General features: G+C 37.6%; 1 protein-coding gene across 5 annotated transcripts in view; it reads left to right on the top strand.

The window, feature by feature from the left end:
• Window positions 1-21,778, top strand: part of TENM2 (teneurin transmembrane protein 2) — a 698,308-nt gene that overhangs the window by 598,809 nt on the left and 77,721 nt on the right. For 3 of the 5 annotated variants that reach the window (XM_055812700.1, XM_055812698.1, XM_055812699.1), the window contains exons 13-15: window positions 8,135-8,329; window positions 13,919-14,119; window positions 15,631-15,843. In XM_055812700.1, coding sequence (XP_055668675.1) covers window positions 8,135-8,329; window positions 13,919-14,119; window positions 15,631-15,843 — 609 coding nt within the window. The remainder of the gene's footprint in view (window positions 1-8,134; window positions 8,330-13,918; window positions 14,120-15,630; window positions 15,844-21,778) is intronic. The other 2 variants (XM_055812702.1, XM_055812701.1) reach the window with 1 other exon arrangement.

Raw genomic sequence — 21,778 nt, 5'->3', positions numbered from 1 at the left:
TTCTTCTGCTTCTGGGTGAATTTCTCAAAGGTGACTTCTGCTTGGAAAAGCACAAGGTCTTAGAGCAACCTAAAAGATGTTCTAGATCTTCCTAATTGTCACTCTTCTTAAAAACATTTCAGCCTGATGGAAGTTAGTGATCTCAGAAGAGCAGGCAATCTAGTCAAACACCATTTTTCCTGGCCACGCAAATATCATGTCCGTCAGGGATAAAGAACAGATGAGAGAAAATGGTCCTGGATTCATTCAATCTCCCATTCCAGAATGATTTTCTTGCTAAGTTGTCTAGAGGTGGGGCAGCTTCTTGCCAGGAAAGTAGCATAAAAATAGCATAAACTAGTAAAAGTGAAACAGCGTAAACTGTGGAGTGCTCTTAGAAGTTATTTCAGATTTCCATATCCATAAATCAACTCCAATTAAAGCTAATAGGCATGCAGACAAGTAGTGAAATGTGTGCCCAACTGATTAAAAGAGGTTTAAACATAAAATATTAAGGAAAGTGTTGTCAAACAAAATGGTTCTATTTTTTAAGAGTACTCATACATTTACTGTCTCCTAATTTTTAGAAATACCTTAAAGAAAAACATTTGGTATAACAAGGGATGTATTTGTTATGTCACGGTACTGTTTTATTTAAAGTAATGTTACTGTAAAGTCTGTAGCCCACATTTTGATTCAGGTTGTCAGAAATTAACGACTTAAATAACTGGGCAGATTTTCTAAAATTCAAATGTTTGCAATTCCTTTGGGTTTAGTAGTATTGTGGATTTTAAGCCATTTAGAAATTAAGATTGTTTATATCCAGATAGGTATAACTTCACTTTAGAAGGTTGACTGTAGGCAAGGACCTCGTTGTAGCTTTTGGAGTGAATCTAAAGTTATTCAGGACTTTGGCAAACAATTGTAGTACAATTCAGCTCTAACATCAGTAAAATACACCTTCACCTGCTTACATGTTAATCTAATTTGTCTATCGAAGGGAAAGTAGCATTTGTAGATTAAATGCTACATATGTGTCACCAAGATAAAGGCCAAAAAAAGAAAAAACACTAGTACAATGTGATCCTATACATATTTTTGAGATATTTGGAACCAGGCAGTTGTTGATTACATTGGGTTTGGATCTTTCCTATATTTCTCCTCCAGTTTGGAGCAGACCTGGAATTCATTTATTGGTTTCAGATTAGACTGTCATAAACAGTAATCCATCTTCTTTATATACTGGCAAAATCATGCATAATCTCTCAGCAGTAGCAGCTTAATCTCTGCTCAAAGTCCAAGTGTGAGCTATTACAGAGTCTAAATTAATTATCCCCTAGAGGAGCTGCACCCAGGAGGTTCACTGGTGAGGTTCATTGGTAAGAAGTTTGACCTATATCTGTCTTCAGTACAGTTCCCGGTGGTCAGTGAAACAAAGAACTTGATTTCTATTATGCTAGTGTGTATTTCACTTTTTTTGTATAACTAGGAATTTGTACAACTCTGTCCAAACAGCATATCAAAACTGCCCAGTCTGTAGGCTCAGATGGTTTTTGAGAGACAGCTATAGAATGTTAATATGGTTGTACTAAAGACTTGAGAAACATTTGCTCTGTTTCATATACATAATGACTTCCCCCAAATTTAGGGACACTGGGCTGACTTGCACTACTAAGTACAGAGAAGAATTGTTTGAGCAAAACCAGACGCAAAAAATCTGGAAATTATTCTTGATGAGAAGACTCAAACCATGCCCACATATTTGAAAGTAGAACCAAGTTTTTGCCCGACCCCAAGCAAACTTTGTGTAAACCTCCACAAGTGCTATGCATGCCAGCATTAGTGCATACCCTCCCCTGCTGGATCATACTAGTTACACTAGATCAACCGGATGTACATGACCACATGTACAGAACAGGTGATCGTTATGCAGTTTTGTAAGTGCATATGCTGGCAGGCACTTTTCTTTTAATCTGTGTTCTTTAGCAAAAGTTTCAGGACTGAAACTCAATTCCTCCTCCTAAAGAGGAACATCTACACATGAAAATAGTATTTATTTCTCTTAGGTCTGACAAAGTTCTGTACAGTTCATTAAGAGCTGAATATATCTTGTGTGCGGGAGTATAAACAGTGTATCTTCGGAATGTTTTTTTCTGAATGTGTTTGTATAGAGGTTATATTACATAAGTGAAGCTGTAATGGCTCAGACGAAAATTCCATTTTACCCAGGATTTCAGCTCTGATGGTGGCATACAGCAAGTAGTTGAGGAAGAGAAAATTGTACCTGTCTTTGCTTCTGCAGTAAATGCTTTTGGATAACTTGTTTAGGACTTCCTACAGTAGATGATGTCTCCTTGTGTTTAGTAGCTTTTGTGGAATTACATTCCACAAATCTGTCTAATTATGTTTTCAGTCAGGGAAAGTTCTTCCATGATAATCTTGTTAAAATTGGTTGATGGAACAGCAGTACTTAGGGTGATGTAAGGGCACTTTAGATGGTGTCCAAGTGCTCTGTTACTGCAGCCTAAAACTTGCACTTCAACACTCAGTCCTAATTTTCCTTACTGCTTACATTGTGAATAGGCAGTCAAGCTCATCTTTTATGCACGCCAACTTGTTGTAAGAAGGATCTGATTTATATGCAAGATCAGGGTTTACAGGCATTATGGATACAACCATTCTGGTACTTACTGAAAGATAGTGTACCCCAACAGGCTTGATGCAATTTTGTCCACCCAGAGCAGTGACTCCCCTCACCAACTAGCCATGAGCATCTCACCACAAAATTCTGTGGGACATACGTTGAAAAGTTTTGACTTGCAGTGGGGTGATTCCTGACAGCTTATCTGAGCTCTGAATAAGCCTGTAGCTGGCACAAAGGAAGCTAACCTTCTTATGCCCCATTTGCAAAGTTACGTTTAGATGTAAATCTGAACTGCCTGCAAAGTAAGACCAATATAAGGTCATTGCTTGTGACCTGGTCCAGGACAGGGAAGTATTGCAGATGCAAGTTCAAAAACCTGTCAAGTCTGCATATTTTTGTGCCCAGAAACTCAAATAACTTTCAAGAGAAGTATACCAATTTGTCTATTTTATGAGGAGGAACTGAAAAAAAGTCTGCAGTAGAGAACTGACAGCCTAGATCCTAGTGGTACAGGACTCTCTCTGCACCAGGGTAATGTTTGCTCTACAGCAAGAGGAACCAAGCCAGAACTCTGCCTTCAAATCCTGTTTGGAACTTCAAGTAGCAGGGGAAGGCCTCTCAACCAAGCAGCTGTGTAACTAAACCAAGTTCTGCAACAGCCTCCAAGAGTTTGACTCCTCAGATATCCTTTACTGGTTTCTTGTCATGCTCTAGAAGAACACCTCTGGTGAGTATGTAACATGTGAATACCATAAGGGCGGGTAAAAGGAGTGTGTACACAGACTGCAGCTGGGATGCTTGTGGGTTAAGTGTCACTGGAAAAAATGGTGGCTTTTGATGCCAGACCATTTGGGCATTATCCGTTACCATCTCCCCTCCTAGTCCATGCGTAACAGGCTGTTATCAAACCACCTTTCCTCATGCATCAGGGAATATTAACATTACTCCAAAACACCTATCCAAAGATATCCTTTAGAGAGAGGACTTTTAGAAGGATGTTTCTCTGGTCTTTCCTGCTTAACTCATGGTCTTAAATGTGTGCAGACTACAGGACCCAAAGGTCTGTAGTATCCATTGATCAGCTGAGACCCATGTTAAGAACTTAGTCTGGTTTTGTTTGACTAACAGCAAAGGGCAGAATCACATCATCAAAACCACATTTAGGATTAAATATTAAAATTAAATATTACATTAAAAATTAAATAAGTGTTGTGCTTATTCAGATTTACTCAGAAGCTTAACTTTTGTTAAGCACCTTTGTGTTTAACTTACTTGAGCGTTGCCATAACTACTCCTGAAGACCTCTATCCACTTTTCGACAGTGCTGGTGTGTAGTATGCGGTTGTCTTTATGCAACCTGTCTGTCCACAGAAATGTGATGGGCCTTGATTGTTTCATTACATAAACCAGCCTTCCTTCACACTCCTTCAGCAGGCTTTGACCAGTCAGTCCTGTCCTGGAATAGGGGCCACCCACTTCACATAGGGAAAATAACCAGTCCAAGATGAGAACTAAAAATGACTCTTGAGTTGTTTGCCCATTAATTGAAGCCACCTGGATGTAAAATTGGAGTGGACTGGTTTGGGTCTCACACTGCAGCAATATAGTAATTGTAGCAGACCTCTTTTTAGACTGCCTGCTTCTGTTTTCTGTGGAAGAGCAACTTGATTCTGTCTCTGTTCCTCACTTGGGACAGCCTATAAACCCGTAGCAGAAACATTAATGGAGAGCTGATTATTTACAGCAATGACAAGCCAGCTTCTTACAACCTACATTTGCTTGCATTCTTGCTTACATATTTCTCCTGCAGTCTTACTGACATGACAGTCTTGCAAAGGCCAAAATCTGACCGAGAACCTCTGTCATTTTTCGTATTCTCAGGGTGATGTTCCCGTTACATAGTTTGTAGAATAACCCCAGCAGAGGGTTGTAGATTAAACTTTGTGGCTTTACGTTGCAAGTGTCTTAATCTTAACTATATTCATTTCATCCCTAAGGTTAAATGACAGATTGTCTCATTTGTCCAAAGTCAGTTTGGTGTCACTAACATCTTGGCGATGTGTACTGCGGTGGCAGACCACTGAAGGCAGATTACTGTTCAACTTACGTACAAGCTTCACAAGGACTGAATAGATCTATGAACCATAGCAAGGCCTCTGACCTGGTAGAAATATGAAGAGAGGAATGAAAAGCTGTGGCATGGCTTTCAGGTTTAATTAGATTCCTGAAGCACCATAGCAGAGTACAGGAGAACTAAAAAACTGTGGGAGCTCTTTAGCCCAAGACCCAGCACCATCTAGTAATCTTTCTTCTGCTGTGCCAGTCTCTGGTGTCCCAGAAGTTAAACCCAGCAAATTCAGATCAAAAGTGGGAGCTAAGAATGGCCTTCCCATAGACCAGTTCCAAATAGCAGATGTACACCTCTTTTAGCTGGACCACAATTGCCCATTCCTTAATAAGACTTCGGGGCAAGGCGAGGAAAGAAGCTCCCTTACGGCAGGTGGCTCCAATAGCTGTACCTGGCTAGGTCTAGAGTGGTTGCTTGGGTTTTTTTGGTTTTGGGGTTTTTTTTGTTTATTTTATTAATGGATTTATTTCTGCTCAGTCCCTCTTGCAGGGGACTGTGCTGTTAACATAGAGTTAGTGCCTTCATTTGAGTTTTGACTCCAGAGGAGAGGTTTGCGGAACAGTCGTCCTTTCAGGTGTTGAGTGCCACGTTGACCTGTAAAACAACAAAACAAAAAAAAGCTATTCCTCACTTGTATTCAGCTTGCAAGTCAACTCTTAACTTTTTGTCTTTATAACTACTTGAACAAATGTGGTTTGAAGAAACTGTCTACTGCCTACTTGATTCATTTAGCTTTCCTGGGACCTTTTCCTTCTATGCAGCTTTATCACAGCATGATGAGGAGATTGATGGGCAAAAGCAAGCCATATGCTAGTGTGTCCCAGTGCAGCTGGAGAATCCACACTGAGCAACTGTTAATAATGATAATACTGAGTCTCTGCAATGGGTTGGAAGCATGTAGAGAATTTGCATCTAACAATATTGCTTCCTTCTGTGGTGGACTTGAACAAAGGGACTGCAGGCTTAACCACCACATACAGGTGCCTTGTTCTTGAGAGATACTTTTGTGTTGAGGTCCAGATAAAGGGATAGTGTCTCTACAACTTGTCAGGGTGTGGAAGGTGACACCAAGAAACTTGCCACTCATGATTATTCTAGATCTTCAGGACAAGCTGTCTTCTGATCACAGACTTCCAGAACCTCTACACCATGGCAAGTAAAGAGAGCAGGACTGAAGTGACTACCTTTCTTACAGTGATTTGGGAAAATTTCTCAATCTCAGCCCAAACAGGACTTTTGAAATGGAGAGTTATGGACAAAGGAATTGTTTGTGCCCCCACGTCTTCATAGCTGGGGAGCAGAAGTGTTCCTAATTTGACCCCTTTCTTTATGGCTCACTTTTATGACTTGCAGTAGCAGCAGTTAGCATAATTAGACAGTGAAGAGCAGTGTGTGCTGAGTAACTACGATAGACTCCATGATGTAATGTGTGCAGGCAGGAGTAAGAGTCAAGTATGGCACTCAAGCTGCTGCTAGATCAGTGTGTTGTATATCATGGAAGGGTGTTTGATGGTGACGTGCAAAGGGATGTAAAATAGGCTGTCCTAGAGTGCAGTATGGACATCATGGGTATTTGTCTGTATTGTAATTCAGTCCAGCTGGTTTAGTAAACTGAATTCCGAAACCAGCTGCAAAAGGCAAGATCAATAGAACTTCTAGCATAAACTTTTTCACTGAACTCAGTAAAGCATTTGTGAACATGTCATATCTGAAATCAGAAAGTTGCTACTGGAAATTATATTTTATTCAGATTTGTATTAATTTTTGGAGTGAGGAAGAAAAATAGTGAGAAAGAATGCCAGGAATTAGGTAAAATTAAGTCCTGTTTCTACCAAAAGATGGACAATATGGCCCTAAGACAGAGGAGGGGTATCAAGAAACCCCTGAACTTCAGCGTACTGGTTTTGTTATTATTCTACTGTAGAAGAAATAGTCTACAAAAGATTATGCACATGAAATGTGGCCCATCAACCTGTAGTCTTAATTGAAATAATTCTCAGCACTCTAAATTTTAGCTCAGGTTACAAATCTGAATTAATTTTTTCTGATCAACTTTTTCCCATTTCAAATAACAAAACTCTTGAAAAAATCTATCCTGAAATGTGTTTTTGCAGCAGATCAATGGAACAGCTAAGATTAATAAGGGTTACAGGACTGAACAGTGGAGAAGTTGTATAACTGGAAAATTACACATTTCTTTGTAGGAAATCAATTACTTGGGTTCTTCTTGATCATTCAGGTTAAAGGCATAATAGAAGCAAGAAGACATTAGGACCTTTCAATGATCAATAGTAGCTTTTGAGTATATTTTTGGCACTGTAAAACTAGGTGTTAGTTTCTAATTACTTTGAAGGGTGAAAAGACAGGGAAATACTTTTCTGTCTTCATTAAACTGCATCAGAGGGAAGAGCACAAAAGTGTACTTTTTCTCAAAGATCCACTTCATTACTTCCATTTTCTGTTATTCCTTATTTTTTCCATTTCTCTGGCTGGTGACCACACATTCAGTCTTCAGCAGGCATATAAATTCAGATTGCCGTGTTCACATGGGAGAAGTGGGCATATAGGAGTGTGAATATGCCTTAGCATAACGTTTATGTGCAACTGGCTTTTAATAAACCACTTGTTTCTTTCCATTGCTCTGCATATGTACAACATCTGATTCCTGGCATTCAAGACCTGCTGACTACCTGTATTATTCATAGGCTTCATTTAATTTGCATAAATTAATATTTGCTCAGTATGTGTCTTACCCCCTTAATAATACAAGAGGGTGGGTTAAGGGTTAATGGTGCTTTCTTGCCAATACACACAGGGGTAAAGCAGTCACTCTGGGATTTGGGAAAACAAGGTTCAGCAGGATTATTGGTGGCAAAGTGCATTTGTTGTAGATGAAGGCTTGTGTTAGATTCCTGTGTTCAAGATTATTACACTGAAAAAACCAAATCAAAAGGTCTAAAAATTTTTGGGGACATTACAATAAAAAGGTATTATGGAAGAAGAAAGATGCTATATAATAAAATGTTCTGGGGACTGAATGTTTTGTGTTCTGCTATCTATGAAACTTAGATGTTACCTAGTGGAACAAAGCAGAGTAATGTTGGACTCAAATCTGTTCACATTACTTCATTAGTTACCCCAAACACCATCAATAGTCTATAAAGAATAGTAATTGTATTCTCAGAATGCCCAAAATGTATGCTTTATTAAATAGTAATCAAATGCTTTCTTTGGGAAATTAAGAACTGAACAACTACAAATTAGCTTAGATTTTTTTTCCCCCAATAAATTAACTTATAAGTATTTGGTAGTGGAACTTTTGTGCACTTACATGAATACAGGTATAACTCTGTATGCCATTTTTCTTTCGTTCAATTTTCCAGCTGCCTGCCCAGTTCTGTGCAGTGGCAATGGTCAGTACTCTAAAGGCACCTGCTTATGCTACAGTGGCTGGAAAGGTCCAGAATGTGATGTACCCATCAGCCAGTGTATCGATCCCTCATGTGGAGGTCATGGTTCCTGCATCGAAGGGAACTGTGTCTGTTCTGTTGGCTATAAAGGAGAAAACTGTGAGGAAGGTAGGACATTTTCTTTCTATGTTGTGAGTTTCTTTTCTAGGTTTTGGAGTTATTTAATGGGTAGAAAAAAAAGGAAAGAACAGAATAAAAATTTGAATGTAGAACTACTGTAGCAGATTATTGTAGAAGAGGGTAAAAATGTAGTCCATCACAATTTTACTGATCTATCAAAGTTCAGACAAAACTTCTGGCCTTACGTATACATTGTTTTGCAGTATTAAGAATGCCTGCCACATGCAAACCTGAATAATTCCTTTGTTGAAGAATGATGATAAATCTTTTCATATGGATTATATTGAACAATTTAGATGTGAAATGCAGAGGAAAAAGGAGCAGCGGTAGACAAAATTGTGTAGCTGCAGCTCCACACAAAGCAAACTTATCAGTCAGTATTAAGACAAAGTTGATGAAACAAATTTGAAAGACTTAGGTATCCATGTTACTGACAGATTTAATGTAGGGGAAATTACTCCTGTCAGCTGCAATCATATGGGATTAAAGAAAGGTAGATGGCGCAGACAAACAATAACTGTCCTTTAAGTACAGAAAAGTTCTTTGTCTTGAAAGCGTCCAATTCCTTGTGTACGTAGAATGAGCAAATCTTAACAAAACAACCCAAGCAAAATGTGGTCATAGATCAAGTTTGATACTGGTTTTATTCACAGCGTTTTCTGTTAGAATGCACAACATAAATTGGACTGGTATTCTTTTTTAAATATGTTAGTATGATTTTAAAAGGGCATTTAAGTCCCCAGACAATTGCTAAATAGACAGTTCAGCACATCCTCCGAGCAGTAACAGTTCAAGCTGCTTTATGATGACATTCCAGAACTGTTTAATCCTCCAGAAGGAGGAGCGGTTTCAGGGCTAAAGTGATAGGACCAGAGCTGCATGGTTTTAGGGCTAAAGAGGCCCTCTGGAGTATTCTGAGTGGGATGCAGAGCTGTCCACCACAGGTATTGATTTTTATCTTACCCTACAGTAAACAGCTGTTTCTCTCATTAGAAGACAAAGGAAGGCAAACTGCAGGGATCTAAGCCACTAAAGGTTTGAATCTTTGAGTGTGGACTGCAGTCACTGCTTTTTGGACAAGGTCTTGCATTAGTCTGAGTGAACTTACTTTGCTAAAAGTAAAAGAAAAAAAGCAAAGATTCCCCACTAGTGGGACTGGCAACACTGCAACTTTGTTCAATTCATTCCTGTCATCTCCTTCCAGGAAAGCTTCACAACACTGGTCATTAAAGCTCTAATCCAGAACCCAATTAAGTCAGTAGAGTTTTCCCACTGTTTTTAATGGGTTACATTGTAAGCTGTATCTGGAAAATGCTGTAATGTCCTTTTTGTCCTGAGTGTATGACAATAGGAAATATTTTAAAATTATCTGAAATGCCTTCTTGTAGTTAGCATTCTCATCAAAATCAAAGGTGGAAAAGACTGTCTTTAGCACGCTGTAAAGTATCCAGTCTATCCCCCAGGAATGCAGAAGCTCTATTTCTGGTACTAAAGTGCAACTGTTTGTTTAGTCTAATATAAGCTGTATAAACTTCATCATGTTTTGTACTGCGTATAAACGCTCGTATTATTAGAGAGACAATGGTAGATGGCCTAAAATGATCTTTCTTTCATTTGATTCTGTAAGTCTTACCTTGTAAGCTGTTCCTCCCTCACCTTGATTGTAGTTTCCAGCTACTTGCATGGAATTCTCTCTTCTCTCAGTTGTCTAGAATGGTTGTGATATATCTGGATTAGACATCTTGAATCTCCTAAAGATGAGTTTATGAAATGGGTGAAACAAACGCATCACCAGCTGAGGTGATGTGAAAGGATATATATTATTTAATCTACACTGTGTTTGAAAGGATACATTTTTTTCTTAAAAAAGATTAATGGATTACAAAGGCAGGAGATACTGACTGCAAACGTGGAGGAGGATAATAACGTGACAAGAAAGGTCAAAAACATTTTGCATGCATCATTTTGCAATAAATAAGACAATAAATTAATTTGCAAATAAATAAAAAGCAACCATCTTGTTTCTACTCTAAAATTCCATTTCTTCAGTACATATTTCTGACATTAATTTGAGAGCTATAGGAAAAAGGGTATAATATGAAGCAGTGTTTCTTTAGTTGCAGGTAATCTGATCTTATTTACGGTTTTTGCATGAATTAACATTCTACCATTCTAATGGTAGAATGAAAAAAATAAATATTTCTGTATTTATGTATAATCGATGAAATCTCCTCTATTGATTTGATCTTCCAAAAGGAATGGTGAAGGTTGATTCATTTGCTATTTTCCAACTAGGATATTGAATTAGAGCAAGTGGGTCAGCATTTTTTTCTTCCCGTTAGCTATTTATGTCTGATATTCATCATGGTCATATTGTTCAAACAATTTACCTGAAATGAAAGTGGCACCAAAATCAATATTTGTGATGCACAATTTTTGCAGCATAAACACTGTTGTTCTATTAACAAATTTGCACACAAGATGAAGTGGCATGTTTGTCAGGCTTCATTCAATCTAGTTTGGGGGGAGACAAGTGAAATTGCCAAATTAGGTTAAGTTAAGGGTGGTTTTCATGTCATTTTCATGGTCGAGTAATTTTTCAATGACATTTAACTTCGTAAGTGTAATTCATGGCTCTTTGGGGGATTTATGGTACATATTGTTCAGAAAACTCCTTGACCTCCTTTTTTGTCCTTAAGGATATAAATTGCTTTCAGTACCTTTTTTGTCAAATCTACAGAGGACCCAATACTAAATGAGCTCTAATGATCTGAGCTGCCAAGGGGCTACAAGTTCTAACATACTTACTTGCTAAGGCGCATTCTCCTTTGTTTAAATACCAAAGAAGCTTCATTTATAAATCCTTATTAAATACCATTGTAAACCCTTCTAAGGACTTGGGGCCAGAACCTTTGCAGCATTAAGTCGTTGTAGTTCTATTGCAGGTAATCATGTTATGCTAATTTTAGCAGCTGAGGATCTGGCCCAAGATGATAACTCTAAGAGCATGTATTAAAATAGAACGAGATTTGAGTTCAAAGTAAAAACTCTCTTCAATTTAAACTGTGAAACCTATTACTTTAGCCATATGATAGAACAAAACAGCTATAAAGTATATTTGTCTAGAACAAAGGACAAAGGTGGTTAGTGTGTTATTCTACACAACAAGGGAGATTGGGGGCTTAGGGCTATTGATAGGCTTATTCAGTGGAAATAAGTCTCGGCTGCATGAATAATGTAATTCAGGAGAGAGGAAAGACAGTTAAGTTAAGCAGCACAAGGTGGTGTTTTTCATCTGGTCCACATTGTTTTCATTTGAGAAGGAAAATGATACATTTCTGACATTGAAAGTACATTAGGACTCATCAATATCTCCTTATGTTAGCTGTCCTGCCTCATACAATGTGATACCCTTTTAAAATTTCCATTAAAATATCATCATCTAGAAAATCATAATAAACTGAATTTAGGAGAAAAAAGTAACATTCATCCTACAAGTATATTGATATAAATGTTTGTATTCTATATTTCTTTATTCAATCAGATTGTTTTATCACAGCTCTGTGTATATCGGGTTCAACAAAAATAGTACGAAAGACACATTCTAAACTTTGGACAGATTCTCATTTTGTTAAACATCAAGGAGGAGTAAAAGTCCAGGACTAGAATTCTGGATAATTTTACAACAATTTATGATTTTTATCGATTTTTTATCGAATCTTACCTGAGCTAATCACAAAACAATCTTGGTTTACCTATAAATATGAAATTGCATTATAATATTTTCATGTCCAATTAACTAAGCATCAGATCTTAAGAAAAAAAAATAAATAAAACCAAACAAACAAAAAAAAAGCCACACCAAAAAAACCAAAGAAAAAATACAACCAGTGTCGTCATTAAAATGAAAATCTTATGAGGAATTTTACAGTAATTTATTTCTGTACTACTGTAATCTGAATTAAAATCAAAACTATTCTGATAACTCATGTTATTGCATCTCTAAATGTGCCTGCCTCAATCCTCTGTGTTGTATCTAATCTATATACTTACTTTAACTGTTCTGCAACGGCATAAAATAATTTGACAAGACTCTATGTTTATAGAAAAGTTGAGATTTGAAAGATCAAGTATTGTTCACATAAGGTAGAGTGAAAATGTCTCTGCCTTAATTTAGAAGGATCAATTTGGAAAAGATGAGAGATAAATCACTTTCATTATAAACTCAGATCTTCCTGGAGCTGCAAGAGAGAATGCCAATCATTCTTGGTCCTTCTGTTGTGAGCTAATATATACCAGTCATGAGATGAATTCATTTTATTTAGGACATGAATTTGACCTTGGCCCTCAATTCCACAGCAAAAGACGGTTGGTAGCGCCTCTATATTGGTATTTGCGGTACAGCATAGTATACTTACACAAATTCATGATATAAGATAACAATTTGAAAAACCATAATGTTACTGTTAAAGTTTATTTGAAAGACAGCTCAAAACATTCCTTTATTTATCAGGACTGAAAAAGCAACTAAAATTTCATTGGATGATTTTTCCATCATAATTGTTTTCATTTTCTTATATGGTTGTTTCTGAATTGAGAAAAGATTAAATCCATCTCTATACCTGGTTTTCTTTATTTCTTTAAGAGAAATTATCTGCTGCTTAGGATATGGGTTGAAGTAACTAGGACTCTCAATTTCACAGCTCAGCTACTAATGGACTACGAATCAAATATTCAGAAGTGTCTGAATAATTTAGGAGTCTAAATAAAAGCCACTGATACTTTGACTTCTAGGTACTTAAAGTGGCTATCACAATGTTACTCTCACAATGCTCTAACATTTCAATAGTGATAATAACAGTATTGATGAAGATACTCCAGAGAAAAATATCCTTTCAAAAGTGCAGTTTATTCATTATTTTGTTATTTAAATACGATGCTTCAGTCCTTGGAACCTGAATGTGTTTCAGAAGAAATATCCCTGGCTGAAGGCTTACCTGTGGAACACTTATTATATATACTTTGGTGTTATTGTAGTTGGGCCTGTAGCGATTGGACAAGGGACAATGGTTTCAGACTAAAAGAGGTTAGATGTTAGGAAGAAATTCTTTGCTGTGAGGACAGCGAGGCGCTGGCCCAGGCTGCCCAGAGCAGCTGTGGGTGCCCCATCCCTGGGATGCTCAAGGCCAGGCTGGACGGGACTGGGAGCAACCTGCCCTGGTGGAGGGTGTCCCTGCCCAGGGCAGGGGGGTGGAACCAATGATCTTTAAGGTCCCTTCCAACCCAAACCGTTCCGTGATTCTATCATTTTTAAGTCTGTGCTGCTTCACTACAGCATTCCTGCAGTAAGCTTTCATGTTCAATCACACCCTGTTTCATTTGGAGCTAGCAGAAAACACAGCTTACTTCGCACTTTCTCATTCTCAGACCAGGTGTTAATATAACTTGAAGAACTACATCAATTTGCCTTATTTATCACAGTAATACAAACTTTGCAGAGCGTGCATCTACATGTTTTCTGAACATCACATTGTGTGAACTGACCTTTCTCTGCCTTGTTTTTCTTTTCTTTTGTAGTTGATTGCTTAGACCCAACGTGCTCCAACCACGGAGTCTGTGTGAATGGAGAATGTCTCTGCAGCCCAGGCTGGGGTGGAATAAATTGTGAGCTTCCCAGAGCCCAGTGTCCAGACCAGTGTAGTGGGCATGGTACCTACCTGTCTGACACAGGTCTTTGCAGCTGTGATCCCAACTGGATGGGTCCTGACTGCTCCGTTGGTAAGAAACATATTTTTTCTTGACTTTGCAGTTGTGTTCCTGTTTTGTTAAAATATTAATATCTGTGGCAAGCTTGAAATGCAGATGGTTCAGTTGGGAAGAAGTGTGTATATATCTTGAATACTGGGTTTTGTGACATTCTTAATTTGGGACTGACAGCTGGGAAGCAAAGGGAATTGTGGGTTAGGAGTTTGTATTTTATTCTAATACAAATACCTTCATTTGGACTGAAACAGTTACTTAAGTGCTTCACATCAGTTTCCCAACTGTAAAAGAAAACTTCTGTTATTTATAAATGTGTTTATAACATTTGAGGAATGGAAAACACTACAGCAAAGTGCACTTGTGGGGTTGACTTTACTGCGCATCAAAATGCTACTCCTTTATGAAAAGCATCACAACCCAGAAAAATCTCTTTGCAAATAAAGGGTATTATTCCCTTTTCAGCTGTACATAGAATATTTTTCAAAAATAATTTTAGAGCAAGAAACATTAAAAGCAGGCACAAAAGTGTAGGCTAAAAAAATTAATTCTCTCCAAAGCTACAGTTGTAAAACTTGATTATTCTAACAGAAGGAGCTAAAGAGGGAAAAAAAACCAACCAAAAAAAACCCAAAAAACCAACCAACCAACTTTTTTGACAAGACAGCAAATGTTCTATTTGTGGTAAAAAATACTGGAATTTTGCATCTATATTGTGAGATGGAGCTGTAGACTATAAACAAGCTTCTAAAAATAATATTTATAGTTTTCACACTTATTCAGTTATTTCTTTAGATTAATGCCTTAAAATACCCCATCAGCGTAATGAATATTGAGATGTGTTTTTTCTGCTTCGTGCATCAGCAGCCAGAAAAATGAATGAATGGGAGCTTCACTGTCAATTTCTTTGATAATGCATAAGGCAAAAGACCCCTCTGCTGTTCCACAACTTCAGCTGGCAGAGAGCAGCAGAAGAGTTTTTTGGGTGAGACACCAGATAACTGACCCAGTTAGTAATAGGTATCCAAAAATCTCTCCCTTGAAAGTGTCTTTTACCCATCACTTCTAGAGTCTAAGTGACCCTGAATTGTCACCATTCTCTGCTGAATGAGTTTTAGGTGAGTTTGAGTCTCGTTCTGAGGAAAACAGTGTCTGGATCAAAAACACCAGAGGTCCAGGCTTGAGTAAAACAGAGTTCCCTGCTCCCCTTCCTCACTGCTGGCAAGTGTTGAGGAAACTACCTCTGAAAATCGTTTGCATCTGACTAGAGGATGCAGTTCTCCGGCAGCCTGTCCAGCATATAGTAGCTGATTTTATTTAAACAACTTTTTAATATTATTCAGTTTGTTTTTAACCACAAGGTAAATGCCGTTTTGACCTGACTATAAGCCGGCCAGCTTTTGACACACTACAGTTTTCAGCAAAAGCGTACCTGTCCTATCACTTTTCCCTTCATGACTAGGGTGCTGCTTCTGCCCCATCGCTGCTGCCACGAGCTCGCTATAATCTTTATTCTTTTCTTCTCCTAGAAGTGTGCTCTGTAGACTGTGGCACCCACGGGGTGTGCATTGGCGGAGCGTGTCGCTGTGAAGAAGGGTGGACGGGAGTGGCGTGTGACCAGCGTGTGTGTCATCCCCGTTGCACGGAGCACGGAACTTGTAAAGATGGGAAGTGTGAATGCAGAGAGGGCTGGAATGGGGAGCACTGCACCATTGGTAGGCAAACGACAGGCACCGAAACAGGCACATATTGCTTTCTTTTCATAAATCGTAGAAACATAGTTACTGTTGTGTATTGTAATAGGCTGTTCCTTTAAGGACCCTAGTGCTATCAAATACTGTCGCAGACACAAAATGTGTTGGGTGAAATGCAGATGAGCCCTTGGAATCATTTTAAATCAGCAACAAACTGATTTGTAGAGGAAAAAAAAAAAGCTGACAACAAATTCCACAACAAATGAACATTAGTAAGTAAAGATGTAACAAATGGTCCATCACGGTATCATCTGAGCCAAGATTTTCAAACTTAACTAAACATTCCTTTGTGTGAATGGCATCTTTTTTAATTTCCTGGTCTGATGCATCAGTACTCTCCTGCTATTATACATCACATCTGAAACACATCACCACCATCACCACACAGAGCAGGGGTCAAGTTGTGGAGGAATAAGTGTTCCTGGTGTTACAGAAATAGCTCTCTAGCATTCTCCTGTGTTGTGCAGTGACAGTGGGCATGGTGTTTGCATATAGACAATCCCAGCATGGGAGGGCCCTGTCGGTACTGCAGCATGCTGCTGTACCCTTTCCTAATAGCGTGCTGCTTAGTACAGCATTGGCATCATGCAGAGTGCCGTGACTAACACGATTGCATCTCAGCTGTGATGTGTCAGCCTGGGAAGTTCAAAAAGGTTATACTTACACAAAGCAATGATGTTCTATCCTCTCAATTACCCGGCTTGAAAATTTATTCTGAAGAGGAATTAATTGTTCCTAAATGAAGTTCTTTATTTTGTCTCTACAAGCAGTCAGGTAGTGTCTTTGGATTATTTTGTAAAGTTACTGAAAACAAAGGAGAAAAGTATTATTTTCCCTATCCTGTAATCAAAAATTGGAAATTCTAAGTGATCACATCTCTTCTGAGAAGTCTAGTAAGATTCTCCGGAACGACGAGTATCCAACTGCTGAGACAATGTAAGATTCTGGCAAGTGTGCTTTCCTCCAAAGAATTTTTGGAGGACTGTGAGGTATACCTTGAAAGAAACTTAGTGAGTCCAAATCCAAGGTCATATTGTTTTAATTATCTTAACGTTGTAAATCTAACGAAGAAAAGGAGTAGGTCAATTGAGATTTTCATGGCAATCAGGGACCCTAATGGGACAGTCCTATTACAAGTGAATTGTTATTTCTTTACTTAAAAGTATGGTGAGATTCTTGCATCCCTCAAGCTGTTTTTCTTTTTCATTCCCCTCTCAATTTCTCCCTGGATATACAAACCATCTCCGATACACACATGAGTTGGAAACTAAAAGTATACTCTTATTGGAGAGAAGAAAAAAAAAAGACAAATAGATACGTATTTTGGGGGCATATCCTTTGATGTTGTGGTGCTGCATGCTTCCACCACACTATGCTAATACAATATAAATCAAAGCTTTTATGACTGAACACTTTGTGACCAGCATAGGTGCAGAGTGTTTTTTCACAATTGCTTTCTGACTTCCATCATATCAACATATCTCTGCTAGATTAATCCAGGCATTTTGTTTTCCTATTAAGTACTTCCCAGATCTTTACAAAATGCCTAGTATATAAATTTTTCTTGCATTAAATTGTGGAATAATTGCTTATTTTAAAAGCCGCTGGTTTGTGCAAAATCTGTTTTGCTGTATAATCTTTTAGTAATATGCCTATGTTTAGAGGTAATTTGTGTATTTGAAGTCTTCATTACTGTGCATACAAAAAAATGCCTTGTATTGACATCTTAAAAGAATTCTGAAAATTACCAGCTGAACTAGTGAACTCTGAAGTGAGATTTTTACTCTAATTTTCAGAGCTGTGAAATAAATATTTTCCCTATTATTGATGTATATAATCAATTCTTCTTTTCAGAGGAAGGGTGATACTGCTAAAGAAGTTAAAATATGCATAAGCTTTTTTTTGTTTGGTATGTATTAGAAAGATTTCCTTGAAACTTAATGCAGGCCTGCCTGTGGCAAAGATGAGACTAGGGCAAAAAATTTAGGTTTACCCTTCTAGTTATATTAAATTTGTGCAGTCTTAAGTTGCGTGTTGTATGTAGACAGATATATATATATTATAGGCCTGTCTAAGTAAAAATTTTCATATGCTCATATCATGAGGTGGGATTGTGAGGCCATTTAAAAAAGCACAAAGCAGTTCGAAGGGACAGCTCAGCTTGATCCCAGTGGTTCATGTTACGTGGGGCTGAAACAGAGAGAAAGTTTGGAGGGTAAGGATGGTAAAAGTAATTTTTGCCAGTATTTGTGCAAAAAATGCCAGACGTTCCAACTGCAAAATTTGTCCTTAAACTGATACTTTTGAACAAGGATGAGTTGCTCAAGGTGTTTTAATGTTAGTGTGAAGAACTCAAGTGTACTTAAATTTTACAGAAACTCATTTTAAAGTACTCCTTTATGGTTTTGCTTTCTACTGAAAGGTTGACAGACCATTTAATGTCAGAATTACTAGCTTAGTGTCCACCTACAAAGATAATATTTGGGAATGCAAATTTGATGTATTCCAACTGAGATTTTTAAATTGTTTTAAAATTATTTTTTTATTTCAAAGCTATTGTTTTAGTTCTATTTGGAAGGTACCTGGCAAACTGCACAGTGTTTATCCAAAGGCAAAGCCAGGCCAGAGCAGAGTAAAATTGCATATGAGAGGTTGAATCCCTCACTTCCCTGTACATAGTTTGAATATTTGAATACCCACATTAAGTGGTTCAAGAGCAATGAATGGCCAAGCTTACCTCACAAGATATTTGAGAAATACTCTGTATGGACTTCAAGCAGAAAAATGTGAATCCCACAGGAGGGTTTGTTTACTTTGAATTTCCATTTATAGCTACACCTAGTCTGAAATCTCATGAAGTCAATAGAAAAACTTGATTTGATTCGAGTGACTTTAGGCAAGCCCACTTAGAACTAATCAATCTAATTTGTGAGAAGCCAGGTTTCTGTATACAAACCAAAATAAGATTTCTTTTGTTTGTGTTTCATTACCAGTTTCACGTGCTATATTCACATGGCAGTGGAAAAGAAACCATTATAGCAACCTGTAGGTATCCAAGTTAATTCAGGATATTTTATTCTATTTAATATCAAATTAGGCCTTTATATGTAGTTGACAGAGTGCACACTCTTTGGCATTTCAATGCTGAGTATCTAAGCTCACAAAATTTAACAAAAATGCAGTTTCTTTCTGCAGTCTCTGCATTTTGGGAGAAGCACTCTGAAAAATCTCCCAGGATGCCACTATTAGCTCAGTGTTAACAAGCTGTGCAAAGCGGCTTTTACCTATGTGCAGCGATAGAATTACATATAAAAATCAGTGAATGTAAATTCCAAGTTTCACAGATTTTGATAAATCTGTATTCAAATAATATGAAAAAGAAAGGGGTGGTGTCTGGTCTTGCTCAAATGCTGTATGTATCAGAGCAGAACTCGATGCCAGGCACTACATTTCACTTTGCTACTTCAGGTAAGAAGAAAAATTGCTTACTGGAGTGATGATAAAGAAAATTAATCTTTTCCCAGTACAAAAATAGACCTGCCAGGATATGTTTATTAAGTGATTACTATTCATTGATTGTAATTATGGAGGAAGTTATAACTAAATAATAGAGGGTAATCTACATGAGGAAAAAATACTGGGAAACTAATAACAAAGCAAAAGACTAAGATATAGCAGTTGCTAATGCTGAACCAATTTCATGCCACAATTTTATGATACAGGATCTAGCTTTTCCTTGAATCATCTGAGTGTTGTTAAAGCATGCTGTTATAAAACAGATCTGTTACTTTCACTGAAAATAATACTTGGATGTTTACAACTTTTGTGGAGTATGCTCCCCATATAAACTGTCAGGATAGTGTACTAAGGACAGTGTGATATACACAGAGATCTGAAGAAACAGTGAAAAATACAAATTTAAATGTGTAATTCCATCTGTAATTCATATCCCTGCAGCATGAAATACGACTGTTATTAAGTCATTGGTAAAAATCTTACTGTGAGACCAGTGAAACCAGGATTTAATCTAAATATTTACGAGTAAAATTTAAAAGTCTGCAAACATACCTTGTAAGGTGCTCTCACCAGAAGACGATGTTTTCTTTGTGCCCCCCCGTCATATTCCTAAAGCCTTGCTCTTAGCTGCTCACATCCTACATTAGATGTTGATCAAGCACTCCTACTTTTAGACAGAAAGTGGCAAAAATTTGTAATCAAGGGTATTTGGTAATATGGATACTCTGCTGCAGGTTATGATCCAGACAATTCATATATTTTTCTGTTCGCTTTATTTACTGTTTTTCAATGCAAATGAGTGTTGAAAGCCATAGAAGCTGGACCTCCAACTATCTGCTTGCTAGGCAAAACACAAACAGGGGTGATGTGTGCATCTCTGCAGACTCTGCTTAGAATCATTTAGGTTGGAAAAGACTCTTAAGGTCATTGAGCCCAACCATTAGCCCAACACTACTTCCTGGCCTTAGTACTGCCTTCCAAAATCCAGCTCCAGAGGTGGGGATCTGCCGCTCCCTTTGCCCCATTGAGTCCTTCACCTCTGTACTGAAAATGTCAAATGGTAGGACATTTCCTTTAGTAAATAAGGAATTTGGAAATCTGTATCAGCCCTATACCCTATCTTCTGTGTTTTCAGCCCTTGAATAAAGAAGAAAGATTTGAAAGAACCAGGATCCTGCCACCTACATGGTGGGAAATAACCTAAAATTTTCAGATACATAAAAATGTGCAGGAAAAAGAGAGGACTTTGTGTCCAGGATGGTTAGGATAAGAAGTTCAAGTTACAATAGAGGAGATTTTGGTTAGATGTTAGGAAAAACACTGTAAATGGAAACCCGAAGTAGGTTGTCTGAGCAAATTGTGGAATCCTCATCAATGGAAATTGTAAACAACAATTTAGACAAACCTGTCAGGAATAGCAGAGAGGTAATTAATTCTGCCATGGAGCAGCAAACTGACTAGAAAGCCATTGAGCTATATGAGCTCTCTTCCAGTCTGATTTTAAATTAGCTTAAACAGAAGCATTCCTTTGAAGTATTTTGTAATGGCCTATGTTAAGATTTGTACTGTCATCCCCTTTAAGGATCTAATGCCACTCTTGGAAGTAGAATTGATTATTTATCCAACCAGGGAGGCTAACCTGTGGGTTCTGTATTTGCAGAGCAATGGGTTGCTAATGTATATATTGAGCCACTCTGAAACATCCAAACAAAGAGCAAATAATACACCCAGTAGGTAAATATTTCAAATCCCCTCCCTTTAAAGCACCAAGGCTCACCCAGCTGAGAACTAGATGGATATTATTGCACCTCTGTTTTTACTAAAATGAATGTTTACTAATTTTTTTTTTTTCCTCCAAGTGTTTTGCAATGACCGTGACCTTTCCAACTGTTAGACACGTTTATATTTTTTGTTGACTGGAAGGAATACCATGTAAAGTGTAAAGATCTAGATTTTTACCTTATCATGAAGTCAATAATTGATAGAAACATTAACAATGCAGCATTGTATTATCTTTGGATACAGCAGGATTTTTTTGCCCCCTGATAATGCTCTTTGTGTCAAAGATTTTTTTCTTCTACTACTGATTTTTCATGTTGTAATTACAACAGTAATGATTCAAAGATGAGGCAATTTTCAGGAAAGATGGAAAGTGTGTGGGAGGAGACAGTGGAAAGCCATCGTATCTGACAAAGAGCAATTTAGAAGGCGCTAGATATATTAGATTTCTCCAATGCACTTCTAACTTAACATTAATCTGTAACAGTTTATAAGCTATCAAGGCATAAAAAAACCTCTAACAACGATGATAGAAATTTAGATTACATGCTCTCTTCCTCAGAGGGAGGAACACATTTTTTCATTTCATTTTTAAAATGCACAGAATATTTGGGTCATGGCCACTTTT

Source organism: Falco peregrinus, chromosome 8 (genome assembly GCF_023634155.1).
Source record: "Falco peregrinus isolate bFalPer1 chromosome 8, bFalPer1.pri, whole genome shotgun sequence".
NCBI classification, from domain to species: domain Eukaryota; kingdom Metazoa; phylum Chordata; class Aves; order Falconiformes; family Falconidae; genus Falco; species Falco peregrinus.
Note: the sequence above shows the minus strand (reverse complement) of the source record. Positions and strands in the feature narration are given on the sequence as shown.